General features: G+C 43.2%; 1 protein-coding gene across 1 annotated transcript in view; it reads right to left on the bottom strand.

The window, feature by feature from the left end:
* GALM (galactose mutarotase) overlaps positions 1-25,213 on the bottom strand; it is a 76,018-nt gene extending 50,805 nt beyond the window's left edge. The window contains exons 1-3 of the mRNA XM_077282950.1: positions 24,992-25,213; positions 15,703-15,893; positions 3,671-3,825 (exon numbers count right to left, since the gene is read on the bottom strand). Of these exons, the coding sequence (XP_077139065.1) occupies positions 3,671-3,825; positions 15,703-15,893; positions 24,992-25,020 (375 nt within the window). The 5' untranslated portion in view covers positions 25,021-25,213. The remainder of the gene's footprint in view (positions 1-3,670; positions 3,826-15,702; positions 15,894-24,991) is intronic.
* Between the last annotated feature and the right edge of the window lie 298 nt (positions 25,214-25,511).

A 25,511-nucleotide genomic window follows, 5' to 3' on the forward strand; every position in this document is an offset into this window, starting at 1 on the left:
TTGAAAGCAATGATGGAGGAAGGAGCGCCAGCTGACGCTCCTTAGCCTATCATTCATCTTCTGCGACTGACTCCTCAGCACAGCGGGCACAATGTCGTCATTACAACACACCCGCTATACCAAGGTATGCCATTATACTGTATGGAGCACTGTATGGGGCCATTATACTGTAGGGGGCACTATGTGGGGCCATTATACTGTATGAAGCACTATGTGAGGCCATTATACTGTATGGAGCACTATGTGGGGTCATTATATGGAAAGCAATGAAGGGCCCTATTATATTGCACAGAGGACTATGTGAGGCCCACTATATGGTATGGAGCACTATGTGCAGTGTGACCATTATACTGCATGGAGGACTATGTGAGGCCAAATAAACTGTATGGAGCACTGTTTGTGACCATTATGCTGTAGGGAGGGCTGTGTGGGGATTATAGTTGGCCAATCATAATGTTATGTGGTCACGATTCATTGTTGGGGTAGATTGAGAGAGGGGGGTACAGTAGGGTCATCATTCTGTGGGTGTGGAGGGCACCGTGGAAAAATTCACTGTGGGGTTATCATACTGTGTTTAGGGTATCTTTTGTTTACATCATACTTTATTAACAGTATTATTCAACTTTTTTGCCATTTTGTTGTTACATATTTAAATTAAGCCATTGGGCCACATGCTTTCTACTGCTCTTACATAAAATATTATTCCAATATTTTATTATAAGATCTATTAATATTAATTAAAATGTACTTTGTTCATGGGACAACCTCTTTTTTTGTTCCCATATGAAAAAGTTAATTGTTTTATTTGATAAGGAAAAACTTCCTCAATTGTAGAATTTTGTTAAATATTTTAAATAAATATCAAGGTTGGCCCGAGAATTTGTCCAGCAATTTCTAGCCATAAAGAAAGCAGACACTCGATCAATTCTTAGTATCTATTGTATGGCTGATTACACTTTGGTTAATCTAAACAAACAATTCTGCTCCACCTCCTCTGAAGAAGCACACTGCGAAACGTGACTTAGGGTGTAGGGCAGAGGAGCAGTGGGCTTACTACAAGCATGAACCCAGGTCAGTATGTTAGAATTGCTAGGCTATGTTCACATGCCATTTTTGCTACATTTTTTGCAGCCAAATCCTCTCCTTATAGCATTAAAAAGCTGCATATAAAACACCCATTTGCTGCGAAATACATGTGTGATTTGTCAACAATACATGTTTAATAAAGTTAATTTTACACACCAAAAATGCAGCAGAAAATGGTCGAAAACCAAGCAATCTTGCCTTGCGCAGGCGTGTACTATGGAGGACAGAGAATGAACTTCAATCCAATATTGCAGCCAGCATGCAGCCAGCGGGTAAGGAAAGGGTGAATCAAACAGCCGAAAACCCCGCCCCTATGGCTGAAAATTGTTCCCTCCAAATTCAGGTGACAGAGTCCCTTTAAATAATGAATCACAATTAAAATATCCTACCATCGCAATATTTGTCATGGTTTTATTCATGGACTGCAGCATTTGACTATTCTAAGTGCCACAGTTTTGTTCGTTGAAGTCATATACGGTTTTCTTAAAGGGAATCGGTCACTAGGTTTTTGCCACCTAATCTGAAAATAGCATAATGTAGATACAGAGACCCTTACTGGGCTGCTTAGTATAGTTTTCACTAAATCAAAGTTTTATCAGCAGGAGATTATTCACGAGAGGACTAGTAAACCTGCTGCCAGGTAGTCAAGCATATTCATGAGTTCTATATAGCCACACCCCCAGCTTTGTTTTGTACACTGTACATGGGCAGAAAGCAGCCAATCAGTGGTGTGGGCGGGGCTATACAGAGCTCGGCAGTCAGATAACTGGTAGATCCACAGTAGATAAAAGTGATTTTATCAAAATCACAACAAGCAGCCCAGTAAGTGACATATTGCTAGAATCAGGATCTCTGCCCCTACTTTATGCTGCTCTCAGATGACGTAGCAAAACCTGGTGACATACTCACTTTATATCCCATGTAGTACACATCTGTGCCAAAATGTGCCAGTTTCAACAGAATCACAGTAATGTTTATCCAACTGAGTGTAGTATTTGGAGTGCGGAAAATCCCAGCCGTAGTGCTGAAAGCCGTTATCTCCTCTAATGTCATCTGCTACGTTTATAAATGTCATTCCCTAGGGGACACCGATGTTTCTAATGTGCCTCTTCGCCCTGAACATTTCATTGTTCTTTTCTTATTTAGGTCACCTTCATTTTTTTGTCAAAAAAACCCAATGAAGGCAATTGGCAGCTGAGCTCAATCATCCCATTCCTCATGCACGTGTATTAATTCAAATCAGCTTAAGGCTGCATTCACACATCCATGTGAAACATCTTTTTTTTTTTTAAATGGAGTGCACACAAACCCACTGATTATTTCCTATTCTGATTTTCAAAATTGGATCCCAACAGAACCTACCCACAGTGTCACGGATCTCATTCTTGGATACATCTGCCACAATAGATTCATTTAATTCAATGGGTCTGTTTACAAGCCATAAAATATGTCCTCTGATTGTGCCACTGGGCAGTCCCCTTAACTAGCCCGAACAGCTGTCAATCACCTGACTGAACAACCAAGCGCACTGCCATCATCCAGAATCTCTTGAGGTGACTAGCAGAGAAGAATGACGCTGGATCACGGCAAAGTACATTCACATTCAAACCTTTGTCCAGCATTTAAAGCGCTTCTTTGAATTTTTTTGATTTTTTTGAAAGGTTTGTTGAAATATTAATTGATCAAGAGAACTCCTGATGATATGCGGGTGCTGTGCTAGGACAAGGTTGTAGCAGTTTTCTCTTCTCGGTGATAGATCCAGCTTGCATTCATCTTTCATAGCACTTTACATACCCAGAGAAAAGTCATCTCAGATTGATCAGTAATGCTGCTGCAATAAGATCTTTAATGTACAAGTCAGAAGATGGCATCAGAGGGAGGCTGTTATTGCGGACTGCAGATGATTTACCTCTTTATCTAACCAATGATCTGAACATAAGAACACATAATTGTCATACTATGGTCATCCTATCATAATTTAATGGTAATCTGTCAGTAGGATCATCCCTCCTAAACCGTCTATATGGGCATACGGTAATAGGAAGCTGAATGAGATGATACCATGATCCCAAGTCATATTCCAGAGTTATCCATGCTTTTCTTATATGTAAATTAGCAGTTCAGGACTGAGGGTCTACAAACCATAACTAAACTTATTTTTAGGGTCTGTGAACATCTTTCACATAAAAATATATAGGTTATGATGAAGGCATATGGTTCTTTATGGATCAGAAGAATTAGGAATATATAAGAAATATTAGGGGAGTTATATTTGGGCTGACACTATGCAGAAGTATCTCGACCTCATGCACCATAAAGCTGGTAGAAGCTTAGAACAGGAAGAAAGAAAATTGCTAAAGACTAGGCACAATTGTAAACAACGTGCATGTTCCAAACACAGGAAAAGCATCACGAGAACTCTATAAGTCATTGTTCATCCTAAAGATTCAAGTGTGACAGTTACATGAATGGCAAAGCAAAAAATACACATGATGCCATTCACTGAGATGCCAATATTTCAATAGCCTCCTTTTTGCACACTAATGCATATTAACCAAATGCAAATGTGAAACAAATTCCTTACCTTATCAAAGCCCTTGAGTCCTCCATGGATGCTATTAGGCCCATTGTTAATAGGTAGCTGGTAATCCTGTCCATCAAGACTAAATTTACCATTGGCAATCCTATTTGCAACTCGCCCAACGACTGCTCCAAAGTAGGGGTGCTTGTTTAGGTAACCTGAAAATAACATCATATGTTAAACTGATCGATAACTGGTCTCCGACGTGATTCAGGCATTAATCAATTAATGAATTACCCCCTGAAACCAAAATATATGTCTCATCTACATCCATTTCAGTTATTGAGTAAACATGTCAATGTGTTTATATATATTTGTTCTGAAGAAGGAGTCGGGGTGACTCTGACAATAAACCTACATTTTATCCTACCATTGGGTTGTCGCTATTCCAGAGAGCGCAGATTAGGCCGGGGTCACACTTGCGTGTGCAATGCGAGAAGTTCGCACGAGTCTTTCGCATCAATACCCGGCACTGCCGGTTGCATGTATTTCTATGCAGCTGAACGCTCCGGTCCTGAGTGCCGGGTACTGAGGCGAGTTTCTCGCATTGCACTCGCAAGTGTGACCCCGGCCTTAAGCAAATTCACACCTAAATCATCGGATTGGACCACCGGCTGGTCTCAATCACAAATGAATTATGTGGATAGTAATGTGGGTAGCTCAGAGTTTTCCAGCTCCTGAAGAGTAAACGCTACTGAATCTGGAGGGTCCAACTGCAAAAGATCATTGCTTTTTTCTGCTTTATTGATGTCATAGTTACTTACCGATAACGGTATTTCTCAGACCCCATGACAGCCCCATGGAGAGAGGGGATCCGCCCTTCAGGGACAGGGAACCTACAGAATAAAAGGGCGGTACCTCTCCCCCGCATCATTTGGTTTACAGAGCATCAGATGGACTCCTGGTTAGTGACAACAAAAAATATGCTTTTATCATATTGCTTAATACAAACACACCGTGTCTATACATAAACACACTACATACAATAAAAACATGCTCACCGCTCACGTGATGGGGGGGAATAAGCGCGTGCTGTCATTGGCTCTGAGAAATACCGTTATTGGTAAGTAACTATGCTTTTCTCAGTCCCCCATGACAGCACCACAGAGAGAATTACAGAGATTTGTAGCTTAGGGAGGGACCACAGCCTGAAGAACCCTTCTTCCGAAGGTTAAGTCAGACGAAGAGGCTAGGTCTAGGCAATAGTGCCTGAAAAAGGTAGAAGGTGATCATCAGGTGGCCGCCTTACAGATTTGTTCTTTTGATACCTCCGACCTTTCAGCCCAGGAGGTCGCCATAGCCCTTGTGGAATGAGCTTTTAGCCCCCCTGGAATGACATTTTCACTGGATGAGTACGCCAAGGCTATCACATCTGTTATCCATCTCGCTATAGTACTCTTGGAAGCCTTAAAGGGAACCTGTCACCCCGGTTTTTCACTCGGAGATAAAAATACCGCTACATAGGGCATGAGCTGTGCTTTACACAAGTGTTTTTTTTCTACCCCGATTCCCCACCTAAGCTGCCGAAATTACTTACCAAAGTCGCCGTTTTCGCTTGTCACTCATGCTGGTCTGGTCATATGGGCGTGGTGACAAAGCTGTTTCTTCCCCCAGATCTTGCTTAGGTTTCCGTTGGTGGCGTAGTGGTTTGCGACTGCGCATGTGACGAAAAACAGCGCGCTCTGCGCTATATCCCTGATGATAGGATAACCCTATCATCCAGAATTTTTGTGAAGGGAGGACCTGCAGACAAGGCTTGGAGATCACTTACCCTCCAGGCAGACTTTAGGGCTATCAGGAGGGCAGTTTAAGTGATATGATTTTGAAAGGGATTGACGCTATAAGCTCAAATTGGAGATCTGTTAGAGCAAAAAGAAAGATTCAAATCCCAGGGTGGTAGTTTTTGAATAGCTAATGGTTTAGACCTTACGGCTGCGCTGATAAACCGTGCTACCCCAGGCTTGCCCGCTATATTTTTGTTATACAATGCTCCTAAGGTTGCTACCAATACCTTTAAGGTACTTACTGCCAGGCCAAGTTCTATTCCCCTCTGTAGAAACTCCAGGATCTCAGTAATTGGGACCCCATCCTGTACTCTTACTCCCAAAGTGGACAGGAATTTTCCCCAGGTTTTGCCAGATTTTTGTGGTGACTGTTTTCCTACTCTTCATTAGCGTAGAGACTAATTTATCTAAAAAAAACTTTTTCCTTCAACAGCACCCCTTCAAATTCCACGCTGTTAAATGAAGATTCTCTGACTGAGGGTGGAACACCGGTCCCTAAGACAGAAGGTCCGAGATGTCCGGAAGAACCCAAGGATCAGTGATTGATAGCTTTCTCAGCCAGGAGAACCAGGTTCTTTTTGGCCAGAAGGGAGCTATTAATATTAGCCTTGATCTGTCCTCCCTGAGCTTCCGTAGAACTGCTGGGATAAGGATGGTTGGGAGAAAGGCGCATGCAAGACTCTGCATCCAAGGGATCATGAAAGCATCTACGGCCTGAGGGTTCCCCCTGGGGTCTAGAGAACAAAAGGCTTCCACCTTCCTGTTGTTGATATTGGCAAACAGGTCTATGACTGGAGCCCCCCACATTTCCACAATCTGATTAAAAATGGACTGATTTAATACCATTCGCCCTGTCTTAATTGAATGCGGCTCAGAAAGTCTGCCTTCTGATTTTCTAACCCCCGAATGTGTAACGCGGAAAGATTGTTCTCCGCCAAATTGAAGATTTCGTAAGTGGTGGCTCGGGATCTGGTTCCCCCTTGATAGGTTAGATAGGCTACCACCACCTGATTGTCCGAGAATACCCGAACATGATGACCATGTAGAATGCGTAGGAAGGCTGATAAGACGTGACCCACTGCCCAAAGTTCATTTTGAATTGAGGATACCTCGAGCTCTTGTCCTATCCATACCCCGAGTGACTTTGTTGCCCAGGTGAGCTCAACACCCCTTGCGACTTGCGTCGGTGGTAACTATCTGGGATATCTCTATTACCCAAGGGATTCCTTTTGACAGGTTGCTGATATCCTTCCACCAAACTAGGGAATGAATAGTGGTTGAATTTGAAGTCATGTGACCCTCTAAGCGACCCTTTAGTGTAACTTGGTTTTTTAAAATGTCCCACTGGAGATCCCTTGTGTGGAGTTGTGCCCACTGAACTGCTGGTAGACAGGCAGAAAGGGAACCCAGCTGCGACATCGCCTTTCTCAATGTCATGGAGGGGTTTAACAACGCCTTTGATACTAGATTCATAAGCTTTTGTTTTTTCTGAACTGGGAGGCGGCACTCCTGTTTTGCAGAGTCCAATATTAAACCCAAGATTTCCTGAACCTTGTTCGGCTCTAGCCTTGGCTTCCGTAGGTTCGGAAGCCAGCCCAGATCTATTAGGCTGTGTGCACACGTTCTGGATTTTTCGTGCTTTTTTTTGTGTTTTCTCGCTATAAAAACGCATCCATTAAGCATACTATTAATAGAATGCAATCCGCAATTTTTGTGCACATGTTGCATTTTTTTCCGCGAAAAAAACACATCACGGTAAAAAGCCGCAGCATGTTCGTTAATTTTGCGGATTTTTCATGGATTTGCCCCTATTTAATGCATTGGGAAGCTCCGGAAAAAAAAACACGAAAAATCCGCACAAAAAACGCGCAAAAAAAAACGCATGCAGATTTCCTGCAGAAAAAGTCCGGTTTTGTTCAGGAAATTTCTGCAAATAATCCTGATGTGTGCACATAGCCTTAGGGTATTCGTTACCCTGTGCCGCTACTGTCTGCAGTGTTGGGCTGAGTAGCTTGCTATCGAAAAATCATCCAGGTACGGGACTATTAAGATGTCCAGCTCTCTCAGATGAGCCATCATTTCCGCTACTAGTTTGGTAAACACGCGGGCGCGACGGATATTCCGAAAGGAAGGGCTCTGTATTGGAATTCCCTTATTTCCCCTTTCATGGATACCGCCAGTCTGAGGAATTTTTGTGAGTCTTTGTGAATGGGGACGTGATAGTACGCACGCTGAGATCCAATACAGTGATAAAACAGTTCGTAAACAAAATTTTGATGGTCAATTCTATTGACTCCATCTTGAATCTTTGGTTCCTTACATAATCATTTAGTTTCCTTAAGTTTATTATTGTCCGGAAGGACCCATCTGGCTTTGGTACTAGAAATAACGGGGATTAAAAACCCTTCCCTGAGGAGGAACTTCCTGAATGACGGCTTTGTCTATTAGTTTCATTACCTTGCATTCTAGGGCTTCTTGTTCTTGGAGGGAGGACCTCAGGGAAGTCACCACATAATTTTGAGGGAGGGAAAGAAAGTCTATCCGAAGCCCCGAATTGATCAGGTTTAATATCCAGGGGCTGGTTGAGATTTTTTCCCAGGCCGGAATGAAATGAGATAGTCTTCCCCCCCACCCTGGGGGAACTGTCACTTAGAGGTCTTTTTATCTCGGGAGCAATTCCCAAAGAGGAAACCCCTATCTCTCCTCTTTCCCTCGTCCCATCTGTTTTGCTCCCTTGGGGGTTTTCTGCGAAAAAAAATTATATTCCGAAAGGACCATTTCAGTGATGATGGGGCCAAATTAGGGAACCTTTTTTTCTTATCCCCTGCTTTTTGCAGGATACCGTCCTGATTCTCCCCAAACAAAAATTGACCTTCACATGGGATTGAGCAGAATATAAGTTTTGCTTGTAAGTCACCAGGCCAACATTTGAGCCATAGCGCCCTACGGGCTTCAATTGAAAGGGCTGCGGATTTAGATGTAAGCTTAACTGATTTGGCCGATGAATCCACTAAAAAAGCCACTGTGCCCCTTATCATAGGGATGGATTCCAGCACCTTATTTCTAGGTACTCCTTCCTGCAGCTGCTTTTCCAACTTATCCACCCATATCATTAGGGCTTCTTATTAAAGGTGTGGGGGAGCGCAGGGCCCAATTTTTCAGAGCACATTCCGCGCGTCCCCTCAGTGTGTAAAGGGTATGTGCTCACTCACTCACCCACACAGCGCTGCAGGGATGAAAAGATGGCGCCGTGTCTCCACCTGCTGGAGCGCGCGCTCTGAAGATGGCAGCCGCTCCACACAGGCACCGCCTCCGCTCGAGCCTCTCCTGCTCCCGGTGCACCACAGGCTCCCAGCACTCACCGCAAGCGCCGGTAATCACCCAAGGGTCAGGGTAAGAATTTCGTCTCCGGCAGGGAGCAGCACCGCGCTTCTTCTCAGCAGAGCGTGTGCTGCTGAAAATGGCCGCCTCCTCGCTGTGTACTCGTCCAGAGCTCCTTGATCTCCGGAGCTTCTCGGCCATGGCGGTTTCCCCACGGGGTCCAAAAGAGCCGTCCAGAACTAGAGGGGTCCAGCAGTGGCGAATATATCGCCGTATTTAGGGGTCTTAGGTGCAGGATAATGAAAGGATTTAGGAGCTCTCCCACGATGTGTCCTCTCTCCTTCACTACATAGCCACGCCCCCCCACCCATATCATTAGGGACTTAGAGGTACAGGTAGCTGCTATGGCTGGTCTTAGACTCTCCCCTGCTGATTCCCAAGCCCCTTTAAGGAAGTTGTCAGCTCTTTTGTCAAGGGGATCTTTTAATGTTCCCATGTCTTCAAAAGGGAGCGCAATTTTTTTCGAGGCTTTTGCCACCGCGACATCAAGTTTAGGGGCTTTATCCCATGAAGTGGATGCTTCCTCCTCAAAGAGATATTTTCTCTTAAACGGAACTTGTCACCCCCAAAATGGAAGGTGAGCTAAGCCCACCAGCATCAAGGGCTTATCTACAGCATTCTGGAATGCTGTAGATAAGCCCCCGATGTATCCTGAAAGGTGAGAAAAAGAGGTTAGATTATACTCACCCAGGGGCGATCCCGTGGTGGTCCGGTCCGTTAGGCGTCGCGGTCCGGTCCAGGGCCTCCCATCTTCTTACGATGATGCCCTCTTCTTCTATTCAGGCTGCGGCTCCGGCACAGGCGTACCTTGTCTGCCCTGTTGAGGGCAGAGGAAAGTACTGCAGTGCACAGGCACTGGGCCTCTCTGACCTTTCCCGGCACCTGTGCACTGCAGTACTTTGCTCTGCCTCAACAGGGCAGACAAAGTACGCCTGCGCCGGAGCCGCAGTGGGAATACAAGAAGAGGATGTCATCGTGAGAAGATAGGAGGCACCGGATCGGACCGCGACGCCCATTGTACCGGGACCGCCCCTGGGTGAGTATAATCTAACACTGATGGCTTACAGTATCTACAGCATTCCAGAATGCTGTAGATAAGCCCCTGATGCTGGTGGGCTTAGCTCACCTTCGATTTTGGGGGTGACAGGTTCCCTTGAAGGGAGGGTACCGATGAGTTTTTGCTGTTCGGTTTCTCCTACTCTTTTTTAACCCATTTCTGACATTAGAAGTACGAGGTGGGGTGAGGTGGGGTGAGGTGGGGTGGGCCCGTATGACCACCGACGGGATAGTACGTCATATGCGATCGCGGCAGGGTGTCAGCTGACTATCACAGCTGACATCCGGCACTATGTGCCAGGAGCGGTCACGGACCAAACAGATCAAACATGATCGCAGCGTTCCGGTGGCATAGGGAAGCATCGCGCAGGGAGGGGGCTCCCTGCGTGCTTCCCTGAGACCCTTGGAGCAACGCGATGTGATCGCGTTGCTCCGAGGGTCTCCTACCTCCTTCTCCCTTGCAGGCCCTGGATCCAAAATGGCCGCAGGGTTGCTTCCTGCATGGAGGTGGCTTACAAGCGCCTGCTCAGAGCAGGCGCTGGTAAGCCAGAAGCACTGCCTGTCAGATCGCTGATCTGACACAGTGCTGTGCAAAGTGTTAGATCAGCGATCTGACACTATAGTGTGATATCCTCCCCTGGGGCAATGTAAAAAAATATATATATATATATAATATATATATATATATATATATATATATATATATATATATATATATATTTACATGTGTAAAAAAAAAAAAAAATCCTAAATAAAGAAAAAAGAATATTGTTCCAATAAATACATTTCTTTATCTAAATTAAAAAAAAAACCAATAAAAGTACACATATTTAGTATCGCCGTGTCCGTGACGACCCGACCTATAAAACTGTCCCACTAGTTAACCCCTTCAGTGAACACCGTCACAAAAAAAAAACGAGGCAAAAAACAACGCTATATTATCATACTGCCGAACAAAAAGTGGAATAACACGCAATAAATAAAAAAAGGATATAAATATCCATGGTACCGCTGAAAACATCAGCCTCACCCGCAAAAAACGAGCCGCCATAAAGCATCATAAGCGAAAAAATAAAAAAGTTATAGTCCTCAGAATAAAGCGATGCAAAAATAATTATTTCTTATATAAAATAGTTTTTATCGTATAAAAGCGACAAAATATTTAAAAAAATGACATAAATGAGGTATCGCTGTAATCGTACTGACCCGAAGAATAAAACTGCTTTATCAATTTTACCAAACGCGGAACGGTATAAACGCTACCCCAAAAGAAATTCATGAATAGCTGGTTTTTGGTCATTCTGCCTCACAAAAATCAGAATAAAAAGCGATCAAAGAATGTCACGTGCCTGAAAATGGTTCAAATAAAAACGTCAACTCGTCACCCAAGAAACAAGACCCCACATGACTCTGTGGACCAAAATATGGAAAAATTATAGCTCTCAAAATGTGGAGACGCAAAAACTATTTTTTGCAATAAAAAGCATCTTTTAGTGTGTGACAGCTGCCAATTATAAAAATCCGCTAAAAAACCCGCTATAAAAGTAAATCAAACCCCCCTTCATCACCCCCTTAGTTAGGGAAAAATAATAAAATTTAAAAAATGTATTTATTGTATTTATTTCCATTTTCCCATTAGGGTTAGGGCTAGGGTTGGGGCTAAAGTTAGGGTTAAGGTTGGGGCTAAAGTTAGGGTTAGGGTTTGGATTACATTTACGGTTGGGATTAGGGGTGTGTCAGGGTTAGGGGTGTGGTTAGGATTACCGTTGAGATTAAGGTTTGGGGTGTGTTTGGATTAGGGTTTCAGTTAGAATTGGGGGGTTTCCACTGTTTAGGCACATGGCATCCGATCTCAATCCCAGCCAATTCTGCGTTGAAAAAGTAAAACAGTGCTCCTTCACTTCCGAGCTCTCCTGTGCGCCCAAAAAGGGGCTTACCCCAACATATGGGGTATCAGCATACTCAGGAAACATTGGACAACAAGTTTTGGGGTCCAATTTCTCCTGTTACCCTTGGGAAAATACAAAACTGGGGGCTAAAATATAATTTTTGTGGAAAAAAAAGAATTTTTTATTTTCACGGCTCTGCGTTATTAACTGTAGTGAAACATTTGGGGGTTCAAAGTTCTCACAACACATCTAGATAAGTACTTTAGGGGGGGTCTAGTTTCCAATATGGGGTCAGTTATGGGGGTTTCTACTGTTTAGGTACATCAGGGGCTCTGCAAATGCAACGTGACGCCTGCAGACCAATTCATCTAAGTCTGTATTCCAAACGGCGCTCCTTCCCTTCTGAGCTCTGCCATGCGCCCACACGGTGGTTCCCCCCATATATGGGGTATCAGCATACTCAGGACAAATTGGACAATAACTTTTGGGGTCCAATTTCTCCTGTTACCCTTGGGAAAATACAAAACTGGGGGCTAAAATATAATTTTTGTGTGAAACAAATATATATTTTCACGGCTCTGCGTTCTAAACTTCTGTGAAGCACTAGGTGGGTCAAAGTGCTTACCACACATCTAGATAAGTTCCTTAGGGGGTCTACTTTCCAAAATGGTGTCACTTGTGGGGGGTTTCAATGTTTAGGCACATCAGGGGCTCTCCAAACGCGACATGGCATCCTATCTCAATTCCAGTCAATTTTGCATTGAAAAGTCAAATGGCGCTCCTTCCCTTCCGAGCTCTGCTGTGCACCCAAACAGTGGTTTACACCCACATATGGGGTATCAGCATGCTCAGGGCAAATTGCACAACAACATTTGGGGTCCAATTTCTCCTCTTACCCTTGATAAAATAAAACAAATTGGAGCTGAACTAAATTTTTTGTGAAAAAAAATTAAATGTTTATTTTTTTTAAACATTCCAAAAATTCCTGTGAAACACCTGAAGGGTTAAAAATCTTCTTGAATGTGGTTTTGAGCACCTTGATGGGTGCAGTATGTAGAATGGTGTCACACTTGGTTATTTTCTATCAGATAGACCCCTCAAAGTGACTTCAAATGTGATGTAGTCCCTAAAAAAAATGGTGTTGTAAAAATGAGAAATTGCTGGTCAAGTTTTAACCCTTATAACTCCCTAACAAAAAAAAAATTTTGGTTCCAAAAATTGTGCTGATGTAAAGTAGACATTTGGGAAATGTTACTTATTAAGTACTTTGTGTGACATATCTCTGTGATTTAAGGGCATAAAAATTCAAAATTGGAAAATTGCAAAATTTTCGCCAAATTTCCCTTTTTTTCACAAATAAAACACAAGTAATATCAAAGACATTTCACCACTATCATGAAGTACAATATGTCACGAGAAAACAATGTCATCAGTATCCGTTGAAGCGTTCCAGAGTTATAACCTCAAAGGGACAATGGTCAGAATTGTAAAAATTGGCCCGTCATTAATATGCAAACCACCCTTGGGGTAAATGGGTTAATTAAAGCTTGAATATTCTCATTTAGGGGGAATACTTTTTGCCGCTTTTGTCCTAAACCCCCAAACATTATATACTGGACTGTCTTGTCAGGACGAGAGTCCAGCACCCCCATAGTAGATCTTACTGCTTTCACAAGTGCTTCTACCTCATCTAGGGGAAAACAGTGACGGCCCCCCTTTCGTCATCCGAGGAAGAGGGAGATGAGTCTGGTATCTCTGAGTCCCTACCCTCAGAGCTAGAGGAATCGGACTGGGAATATACTACAGTTTCCTTCCTCTTGACCTTATCCCCTTCTCTGAGGGACTAAACGCACTCTCGACCTCCGACTTGATTGCGGATCTCAGCTCAGAGGCGAAGTCTGGGGTTTCCTTGCCGAGAACCTGTCCTATACAGGAGTCTCAAAGTTTCTTATTCCAGGACTCTGGCAAGGGTTTTTCCGCACATGGGGTAGGACCTGTGCTTTGTTTTTCCCAATCTTTTCCTTCCCTAATAAAAAGGAAGAGAGGAGACCCCAATTAAAACAGTAAACTTTCACGAAAATCACTCACCAATCGGATGCAGCCACAGCTACTGGTTCCGGAGGAGGGGTAGGATCCTGCAAAGGGCGTTTCGGATATGGCGACTGGTTAACCGCACTGGAATTTTTGCTGCGTTGTGTGGAATGGCTGCTGGATCGACCACTCTGGTTGTCTGCAGAAGAGCGTTTCCTCTGCATATCCGTTTTCTGGTGGTCGCTGGTGGTGGCGCTGCTGCGGCTGTTGCTGGAGCTGCTGATCGCTGTCCTCCATGCAGCAAGGAGCTCCACTACTCACCAGCATTTTAAACTTGCTGCAGACTTATTTCCGGCCCCTCCCCCTTCTGCGGCCGCATCGCTGGGGGAGCATTTTTTGTTTTTTTCTTTCCTTCCTTCTCCGTATGTAAGCATGCCGGGGACCCGTAAGTACCGCTTTTAGATCCGGGGCGGTGGCCATCTTGGTCCTCCAGGGCACACACTGCGCATGCCCCGAAACCAGAAGTCCTTTGTAATTTCCGGGGTGGAGGCCATCTTGGTACACCTCAGGGCACACGCTGTCCACATATGCACCTGCCAGGCCCCAGAAACCCCTGCATCCTCTACGGAGCGGTGGCCACGCTTCTTCCCCACACCCTGCAGACCTCCCGGCCCCAGCGGTGGCGGCTTCGGGTACCGCACCAGCCGTGGCAGGGCCTCCCCTCTGCCAGAACCCGGACTGGCCGGCCCCGGGAATCTTCGGATCTTCATTCAGCTGGCATCTTCTTCCAGGTACCGACACTGAAGGGTTCCCTGTCAGGGACAGGAAACTGATGCATGGGAGAAGTACCGCCCTTTTATTATGTAGGTTTCCTGTTCCTGAAGGGCGGATCCCCTCTCTCCGTGGTGCTGTCATGGGGGACTGAGAAATATTATGCTGACTTCTGTAATAGCCTTCTAACAAATGTGACTCAATCTTACCAATGTTTTAGGTTAAGTTCCAGAATGAGTTTTTGGTGCGTTTTTGACAATTGGTATTTTTGTAGCTCTAAAAAAGATGCACCAAAGGGGATGGGATTTATAAACGCACATAGCTGGATTTTATTACGTTGCGTAAACTGAACTGTGCAGCATTTTTGAAAGTTTTATGTGCGGATTTTCCCCATAGAACGTAAAACCAGCATATGCTTTCTGCTGCAGAAACACACTAAAAGCACACATATTCCGCAGATGACTATCAATAAAGTTTTGTCAAAGCCAAATACCAGGAACTATCAAAAACAAAGCGGCTTAATTTAAACATGACATGCCAAAAAGAGGCAAAAAAAGCCATAAAAAAAAAAAAAACAGGATAAAACGCATGTAAAAAAATACATTGAAAAAAAAAAATACACAAGTAATCTAATTTAGCTAATAGGTGCAGAAAATCTGTAATATCAAAAATTCATCGTGGGAGTGTAGCCTTAAAGGGAACCGGTCGGCAGGTTTGTAGACCCCAAAGTAACATCATCACAGTAGAGTACCTGTAATAATGATTACTTCCATAACTTTATATGAAAAGTCCATGTCACTACAGGACTAGTAGTCTCGTGCCTCCTACTCAATGCTCTGTGTAATCCCATCCCCATGGGTTATTAGCAGCTGTCAGGGTACATAGAAAGCTGCCCATCAGTGGTGTGGGCGGGGTTATACACAGCTCAGCATTCTGAGCACTGCTCGATCTAGCAAACAGAGCAAACAGTGATTGTGTCAATATGACACCAGGCAGACCAGCAAGTGACACATTGCTGGAGTCAGCATCTCAGCCCCTACATCATGCTGCTCTAAGATTACATAAAAATCTGGTGACAGATTTCTTTTTAACCGGAACATAACTTAATAAAAATAAAACTCACCTTCCAAGTTATCAAACCCAAGAACAATATCTGTGAAATTTCCATGTTTATCTTTTGTTTCTAAACGAGTTATGATGCAGCCATAGGTTATAATCTCTGCTTTGACGATGTGGGACTCAAGAAGAAAACTCTCCACCGTCTTGCCATCTGGCAGCTTTCCGAACACATCACGCTTCACTGATGTCATTGCTCTGGTAAAGTGTGAATGGAAATGTCACCATAGAGTAGATACCAATGATACCCGTGTGAATACCTAGGTACCAAGGACTTATATAATGAAGATTTAGCATATAGTGAAGGAATTTGTAGGGAATTACAGTATGGTATAAGGCCTTTATGTGAGAGGAGGGTGGCTAAAGATTTTCTTAATTTCCTTCTTAATATGACCACTCTGTGTGAATAGAACAAATTGGTGTCACTCTCGTCGCCCTTTCTTTTTGAGCCCTTGAAGATTGATTATACAGTACAGACCAAAATTTTGGACACACCTTCTCACTTAAAGATTTTTCTGTCTTTTCATGACTATGAAAATTGTACATTCTCACTGAAGGCATCAAAACTATGAATTAACACATGTGGAATTATATACTTAACAAAAAAGTGTGAAACAACTGAAATTATGTCTTATATTCTAGGTTCTTCAAAGTAGCCACCTTTTGCTTTGACGACTGCTTTGCACACTCTTGGCATTCTCTTGATGAGCTTCAAGAGGTAGTCACCGGGAATGGTTTTCACTTCACAGGTGTGCCCTGTCACGTTTAATAAGTCGGATTTCTTGCCTTATAAATGGGGTTGGGACCATCAGTTGTGTTGAGCAGAAGTCTGGTGGATACACAACTGATAGTCCTACTGAATAGACTGTTAGAATTTGTATTATGGCAAGAAAAAAGCAGCTAAGTAAAAAAAAACGAGTGGCCATCATTACTTTAAGAAATGAAGGTCAGTCAGGCTGAAAAATTGGGAAAACTTTGAAAGTGTCCCCAAGTGCAGTGGCAAAAACCATCAAGCGCTACAAAGAAACTGGCTCACATGAGGACCGCCCCAGGAAAGGAAGACCAAGAGTCACCTCTGCTTCTGAGGATAAGTTTATCCGAGTCACCAGCCTCAGAAATCGCAGGTTAACAGCAGCTAATATTAGAGACCAGGTCAATGCCACACAGAGTTCTAGCAGCAGACACATCTCTACAACAATTGTTAGGGCTCATTTCCACATGCGAGGCACAAGTCCGTATCTCGCATGTGGAAACCAAGCTGTGGAGCCGGCACTCCAGAGCGGAGCGTGCGGCCGCACAGGAACACATGGAGCTGCACAGGTCTGCTCCAAAGTGCCGGCGCCAGAGCTTGGTTTCCACATGCGAGATACGGACGTGTGCCTCGCATGTGGAAATGAGCCCTTAAGAGGAGACTTTGTGCAGCAGGCCTTCATGGTAAAATAGCTGCTAGGAAACCACTGCTAAGGACAGGCAACAAGCAGAAGAGACTTGTTTGGGCTAAAGAACACAAGAAATGGACATTAGACCAGTGGAAATCTGTGCTTTGGACTGATGAGTCCAAATTTGAGATCTTTGGTTCCAACTACCGTGTCTTTGTGCGACGCAGAAAAGGTGAACGGATGAACTCTACATGCCTGGTTCCCACCGTGAAGCATGGAGGAGGAGGTGTGATGGTGTGGGGGTGCTTTGCTGGTGACACTGTTGGGAAATTGAAGGCATACTGAACCAGCATGGCTACCACAGCATCTTGCAGTGGCATGCTATTCCATCAGGTTTGCATTTAGTTGGACCATCATTTATTTTTCAACAGGACAATGACCCCAAACACACCTCCAGGCTGTGTAAGGGCTATTTGACCAAGAAGGAGAGTGATGGGGTGCTATGCCAGAAGACCTGGCCTCCACAGTTACCACACCTGAACCCAATCAAGATGGTTTGGGGTGAGCTGGACCGCAGAGTGAAGGCAAAAGGGCCAACAAGTGCTAAGCATCTCTGGGAACTCTTTCAAGATTGTTGGAAGACCATTCCTGGTGACTACCTCTTGAAGCTCATCAAGAGAATGCCAAGAGTGTGCAAAGCAGTCATCAAAGCAAAAGGTGGCTACTTTGAAGAATCTAGAATATAAGACATAATTTCAGTTGTTTCACACTTTTTTGTTCAGTATATAATTCCACATGTGTTAATTCATAGTTTTGATGCCTTCAGTGTGAATGTACAATTTTCATAGTCATGAAAATACAGAAAAATCTTTAACCCCTTAAGCCCGTATGACGTACTATACCGTCGAGGTGGGGTGGGCCTTAATTCCCGGTGACGGGATAGTACGTCATACGCGATCGGCCGCGCTCACAGGGGGAGCGCGGCCGATCGCGGCCGGGTGTCGGCTGCATATCGCAGCTGACATCCGGCACTATGTGCCAGGAGCGGTCACGGACCGCCCCCGGCACATTAACCCCCGGCACACCGCGATCAAACATGATTGCGGTGTACCGGCGGTACAGGGAAGCATCGCGCAGGGAGGGGGCTCCCTGCGGGCTTCCCTGAGACGATCGGTACAAGGTGATGTACTCACCTCGTACCGAACGTCTTCTCCCTGCAGGCCCCGGATCCAAAATGGCCGAGGGGCTGTATCCGGGTCTTGCAGGGAGCACTTCCGGGTCGGAGCAGGCTGCAGATGAAAGCTGCAGCCTGCTCCGATGAAAGTATGATCGCAGATCTGATAGAGTGCTGTGCACACTATCAGATCTGCGATCTGTGATGTCCCCCCCTGGGACAAAGTAAAAAAGTAAAAAAAAAAAATTTCCACATGTGTAAAAAAAAAAATAAAAAAAAATTCCTAAATAAATAATAATAAAAAAAAATATTATTCCCATAAATACATTTCTTTATCTAAAAAAAACAAACAAAAACAATAAAAGTACACATATTTAGTATCGCCGCGTCCGTAGCGACCCAACCTATAAAACTGGCCCACTAGTTAACCCCTTCAGTAAACACCGTAAGAAAAAAAAAAAAAAACGAGGCAAAAAACAACGCTTTATTACCATACCGCCGAACAAAAAGTGGAATAACACGCGATCAAAAAGACGGATATAAATCACCATGTTACCGCTGAAAACGTCATCTTGTCCCGCAAAAAACGAGCCGCCATACAGCATCATCAGCAAAAAAATAAAAAAGTTATAGTCCTGAGAATAAAGCGATGCCAAAATAATTATTTTTTCTATAAAATAGTTTTTATCGTATAAAAGCGTCAAAACATAAAAAAATGATATAAATGAGGTATCGCTGTAATCGTACTGACCCGACGAATAAAACTGCTTTATCAATTTTACCAAGCGCAGAACGGTATAAACGCCTCTCCCAAAAGAAATTCATGAATAGCTGGTTTTTGGTTATTCTGCCTCACAAAAATCGGAATAAAAAGTGATAAAAAATGGTCACGTGTCCGAAAATGTTACCAATAAAAACGTCAACTCGTCCCGCAAAAAACAAGACCTCACATGACTCTGTGGACCAAAATGTGGAAAAATTATAGGTCTCAAAATGTGGAGACGCAAAAACTTTTTTGCTATAAAAAGCGTCTTTTAGTCTGGTTTCACACTTGCGTTTTTATCTGCATGCGTTTTTTAAAAAAACCGCATGTGTGAAAAAATGCATGTAAACGCGGTAAAACGCATGCGTTTTTATAGAAAAACAAGAAAACAAGAAAAAAAACCCTAACCCTACCCCTAACCCTAACCTGAAATACGTGGCACTGAAATACACGGCACTGAAATATACGTTTATATACGTGCCACGATATTTCAGTGGCCACGTATTTAAGTGCCACGTATTTAAGTGCCACGTATTTAAGTGCCACGTATTTAAGTGCCACGTATTTACGTGCCACGTATTTACGTGCCACGTATTTTTCAGTGCCTGAAATACGTGGCACTGAAATACGTGGCACTGAAATACGTGGCACTGAAATATCGTGGCACTGAAATATCGTGGCACTGAAATATCGTGGCACTGAAGTATTTACGTGCCACGTATTTTTCAGTGCCTGAAATACGTGGCACTGAAATACGTGGCACTGAAATACGTGGCACTGAAATATCGTGGCACTTAAATACGTGGCACTTAAATACGTGGCACTTAAATACGTGGCACTTAAATACGTGGCACTTAAATACGTGGCACTTATATACGTGGCACTTATATACGTGGCACTTATGACTGTCAGAAAATGTTCAGTAAACGGTTAGGGGTGAGGTTAGGGGTAGGGTTTCAGGTAGAATTGGGGAGTTTCCACTGTTCAGGCACATCAGGGGCTCTCCAAACGCGACATGGCGTCCAATCTCAATTCCAGCCAATTCTGCGTTGAAAAAGTAAAACAGTGCTCCTTCCCTTCCGAGCTCTCCCGTGCGTCCAAAAAGGGGTTTACCCCAACATATGCTATGTTATCAGCGTACTAGGGACAAATTGAACAACAACTTCTGGGGTCCAAGTTCTCTTGTTATCCTTGGGAAAATAAAAATTTGGGGGGCTAAAAATCATTTTTGTGGGAAAAAAAATATGTTTTATTTTCACGGCTCTGCGTTGTAAACTGTAGTGAAACACTTGGGGGTTCAAAGTTCTCACAACACATCTAGATAAGTTCCTTGGGGGGTCTAGTTTCCAATATGGGGTCACTTGTGGGGGGTTTGTACTGTTTGGGTACATCAAGGGCTCTGCAAATGCAACGTGACGCCTGCAGACCAATCCATTTAAGTCTGCATTCCAAATGGCGCTCCTTCCCTTCCGAGCTCTGTCATGCGCCCAAACAGTGGTCCCTCCCCACAAATGGGGTATCAGCGTACTCCAGACAAATTGGACAACAACTTTTGGGGTCCAATTTATCCTGATACCCTTGTGAAAATACAAAACTGGGGGCTAAAAAATCATTTTTGTGAAAAAAAAAAATAATTTTTATTTTCACGGCTCTGCGTTATAAACTGTAGTGAAACACTTGGGGGTTCAAAGCTCTCAAAACACATCTAGATAAGTTCCTTAGGGGGTCTACTTTCCAAAATGGTGTCACTTGTGGGGGGTTTAATGTTTAGGCACATCAGGGGCTCTCCAAACGCAACATGGCATCCCATCTTAATTCCAGTCAATTTTGCATTGAAAAGTAAAATAGCGCTTCTTCCCTTCTGAGCTCTGCTATGCGCCCAAACAATGGTTTACACCCACATATGGGGTATCGTCGTACTCAGGACAAATTGCACAACAACTTTTGTGGTCTAATTTCTTCTCTTACCCTTGGGGAAATAAAAAAATGGGGGTGAAAAGATCATTTTTGTGAAAAAATATGATTTTTTATTTTTACGGCTCTGCATTATAAACTTCTGTGAAGCACTTGTTGGGTCAAAGTGCTCAACACACATCTAGATAAGTTCCTTAAGGGGTCTACTTTCCAAAATGGTGTCACTCGTGGGGGGTTTCAATGTTTAGGCACATTAGGGGCTCTCCAAACGCAACATGGCGTCCCATCTCAATTCCAGTCAATTTTGCATTGAAAAGTCAAATGGCGCTCCTTCCCTTCTGAGCTCTGCCCTGCGCCCAAACAATGGTTTACACCCACATATGGGGTATCAGTGTACTCAGGACAAATTGCACAACAATTTTTGGGGTCCAATTTTTTCGCTTACCCTTGGGAAAATAAAAAATTGGGGGTGAAAAGATCATTTTTGTGAAAAAATATGATTTTTTATTTTTACGGCTCTGCATTATAAACTTCTGTAAAGCACTTGTTGGGTCAAAGTGCTCACCACACATCTAGATAAGTTCCTTAGGGGGTCTACTTTCCAAAATGGTGTCACTTGTTAGGGGTTTCAATGTTTAGGCACATCAAGGGCTCTCTAAATGCAACATGGCGTCCCATCTCAATTCCAGTCAATTTTGCATTGAAAAGTCAAATGGCGCTCCTTCCCTTCCGAGCTCTGCCCTGCGCCCAAACAATGGTTTACACCCACATATGGGGTATCAGCGTACTCAGGACAAATTGCACAACAATTTTTGGGGTCCAATTTCTTCTCTCACCCTTGGGAAAATAAAAAATTGGGGGTGAAAAGATAATTTTTGTGAAAAAATATGATTTTTTATTTTTACGGCTCTGCATTATAAACTTCTGTAAAGCACTTGTTGGGTCAAAGTGCTCACCACACATCTAGATAAGTTCCTTAGGGGGTCTACTTTCCAAAATGGTGTCACTTGTTAGGGGTTTCAATGTTTAGGCACATCAGGGGCTCTCCAAATGCAACATGGCGTCCCATCTCAATTCCAGTCAATTTTGCATTGAAAAGTCAAATGGCGCTCCTTTGCTTCCAAGCTCTGCCATGCGCCCAAACTGTGGTTTACCCCCACATATGGGGTATCAGCGTACTCAGGACAAATTGTACAACAACTTTTGGGGTCTATTTTCTCCTGTTACCCTTGGTAAAATAAAACAAATTGGAGCTGAAATAAATTTTGTGTGAAAAAAAGTTAAATGTTCATTTTTATTTAAACATTCCAAAAATTCCTGTGAAACACCTGAAGGGTTAATAAACTTCTTGAAAGTGGTTTTGAGTACCTTGAGGGGTGCAGTTTTTAGAATGGTGTCACACTTGGGTATTTTCTATCATATAGACCCGTCAAAATGACTTCAAATGAGATGTGGTCCCTAAAAAAAAATGGTGTTGTAAAAATGAGAAATTGCTGGTCAACTTTTAACCCTTATAACTCCGTCACAAAAAAAAATTTTGGTTCCAAAATTGTGCTGATGTAAAGTAGACATGTGGGAAATGTTATTTATTAAGTATTTTGTGTGACATATGTCTGTGATTTAAGGGCATAAAAATTCAAAGTTGGAAAATTGCGAAATTTTCTAAATTTTCGCCAAATATTCGTTTTTTTCACAAATAAACGCAAGTTATATCGAAGAAATTTTACCACTAACATGAAGTACAATATGTCACGAGAAAACAATGTCAGAATCGCCAAGATCCGTTGAAGCGTTCCAGAGTTATAACCTCATAAAGGGACAGTGGTCAGAATTGTAAAAATTGGCCTGGTCATTAACGTGCAAACCACCCTCGGGGCTTAAGGGGTTAAATGAGAAGGTGTGTCCAAACTTTTTGTATGTACTGTATTTAAAGATGAGCAAAAAGTGTCACATGATTCTGGCTCAGTGCTAGCATTCATAGTCCGTATCTGCTAGTCCAGAGCTCTGAAACCTCCTAATACCTGCGATACCTACGACACATCTTCTGATTAGTAGGCTCCGAGGTAAGTAATGATGTTGTGGCAATTTACCAATCAGAAAAGGTGCCAGGGATGTTGCAGGTAAGTGGAGGTTCGCAGGGCTCTCATCGGGGGCCACGGACTACTGATATGGCTGCTAGACCAGGGTCCCGCAAATCTGCTAGCTCAACTCTAGTTATTCCCATCTCAGACTTTCATGGCTACAACCAGGAAAGATACATATACGGTATCTTGGTACTGTGTTAGCCAGTGGATAGAAAAATATTTAGAATTGAGAGTCCTCAGTGGTTGATACCTTTTAATGGCTGAAAAGATGGTAACAAATTGCAAGCTTTCGAGACTACTCAGATCTCTTCATCAGGCATAGACTAATACAACATCTGAAGAATCACATATTTATACACAACACAGCACAGGAATAATGTCATAGATAAGACAGGTGACATGAAGCAGAATTACCATTATGTGAGTGATAAACAGTTATGTCCATAAATATTGGAGCAGTTCATAGCAGTTCATAAATAAGGAGTGTGAATGTTTTATTGTCCTCTGACTGGGGTCTGGTTCTGTTATGGTGACCCCACATGGTCTGAGGAGCAAATTCCTTAGTAAATGTAAAAAGACATAAATCCATGCGAAACATTAATTCCTGTATGTATATCTATGCAGCCAAACGCGACGGTCCCAAGTGCCGGCGGCAGTGCCAGGTATTGAGGCGCGAATTTCTAGCATTGCACTCGCAAGTGTGACACCGGCCTTAAAATAAATTGATGCAATCACTGATAAGCTGAGCTTATTATCAGGGCAGACACTGCGTCAGTGCTCATTCACATTGCAGGCAGGTAGTGGAGCTGTCTGCCATTATATATATTATTCTCATCTGTAAATGGACAGAATTAGTACTTTCCACATAGACCTATTACTTATGTACTAACACATAGGCTGTAGTCCTTCGCACCCACAGATGGTACACGGACTAAAACCATAGTTGTGCATCACTGCTTATCAAGTCCAAATTTTTTTGTGCTTGTATTTGTATGTGGCATTTAGTGGTTCAACCTTTATAATGAACATATTGGAAATTACGAGCATTTTTGGTCAAACATTAATCTTTGCCAAAAATTATTATTGCATTAGGGTTTCAATAAAAGTGTTGTTTTTTTTGTTTCTATGTAGCAAAGTATGTATCAGACTCAAAATGAGATAACAGTCAAATATATCTGTATATACTGGGGAACAATATACAGTATACAAATGTGCAGGGGTTTTTTTTAGCTGCGGCACATCTTTTTTTTTCACATACAGAATGTAAATTATTTCACCATTTTGGCACTTTTTTTTTTTTAACTAAATTGAATGGGTAAAATAAAGTGTATAATATACATAGGGTTTTTCTTGCCAACACAACCCCCCAACCCCACGCACAGTTTTGTAGATTCTCAGTAAGGCTGTTCACACTAGGCTGTTTTTCGTCGCTCTTTTCCTGCAGCCAAACCAGTAAAGAAGCTTCAGAAAAAGGACAGGTTTTGCCTGTTTTTTTCTTGCATTTTTGCTGCATTTTTGTCTCTTGTGCATGCAGAACACGTTTAGTGCAAAAGAAATAAAAATCTGATTCTACTTCATCAAGTTTGGGCATAAAAACATGCAAAACCTGATACCTGCACTTGTTTTTTTATTTTTTCAGTGCTTCTTTCACCACCCATTACTTTCAATGGATGAAAAATGCTGAAACAAGTGTAATGCTTTCTTGTGCAAAAAAAAAGCAAAGCACAAGATACTGAGGACAAAAAAAAAACAAGCTGTGTGCATGAGATTTCTGAAATCTCATAGACTTTGCTGGTACTGTAAAACGCTGCTGAAACTTTGCATAAAAAAAATGCATAAAAAAAAACCAAGAAGTCACAAGGAGTCTTTTCTTGAACATTACATAATGCAGCCGTTGTGCATACCACTGTCCAAACATCGCTTTACTCTATGTACACTCTAAAAGAATCCTTATAAACTGGAGAAATCAGAACATACGGCACCTGAATCCCAGTGACTGCAGCAGACTCATGTGACTTGTGTTCCACGGTGTCAATGCTTCCTGTGCAGCTGAAGGAGGAGACACACAGCTGCTGCTGCTAGGACTGAAGCGAAAACTTTATTCAGCAAGGGCAGAGGAGCAAAGTGCTATGTGCATGGGTGGCAGCGTTCAGCTCCTGGTCGTCACCTGCTCTCTGCAGATTCATCTCACTCATGACAAATTCACACGTCTGTGTCTCTGGATCGTGTGGTGACAGCTTTCACTGACACACGTAGACACTTACACATGTAGATACATTAAAATTTACGTTGCTGTGCACATGTCAACGTGTTTCCACAGATTGTGTGTCCTTGTGACCCACATGTAGACACAGTAGCGTAGTTACCGGGGGGCACAGGTGGCCATCGCCCTGGGCCCCGCGCTCAAAGGGAGCCCACCTGGAGCTATGCTATGTAACTGTATCAGCGAGCATATCATGCTGATACAGTTACATTGTGCGGCATAGCAGGGAGAATCGATCT

Source organism: Ranitomeya variabilis, chromosome 2, assembly GCF_051348905.1.
Source record: "Ranitomeya variabilis isolate aRanVar5 chromosome 2, aRanVar5.hap1, whole genome shotgun sequence".
Classification (NCBI taxonomy): domain Eukaryota; kingdom Metazoa; phylum Chordata; class Amphibia; order Anura; family Dendrobatidae; genus Ranitomeya; species Ranitomeya variabilis.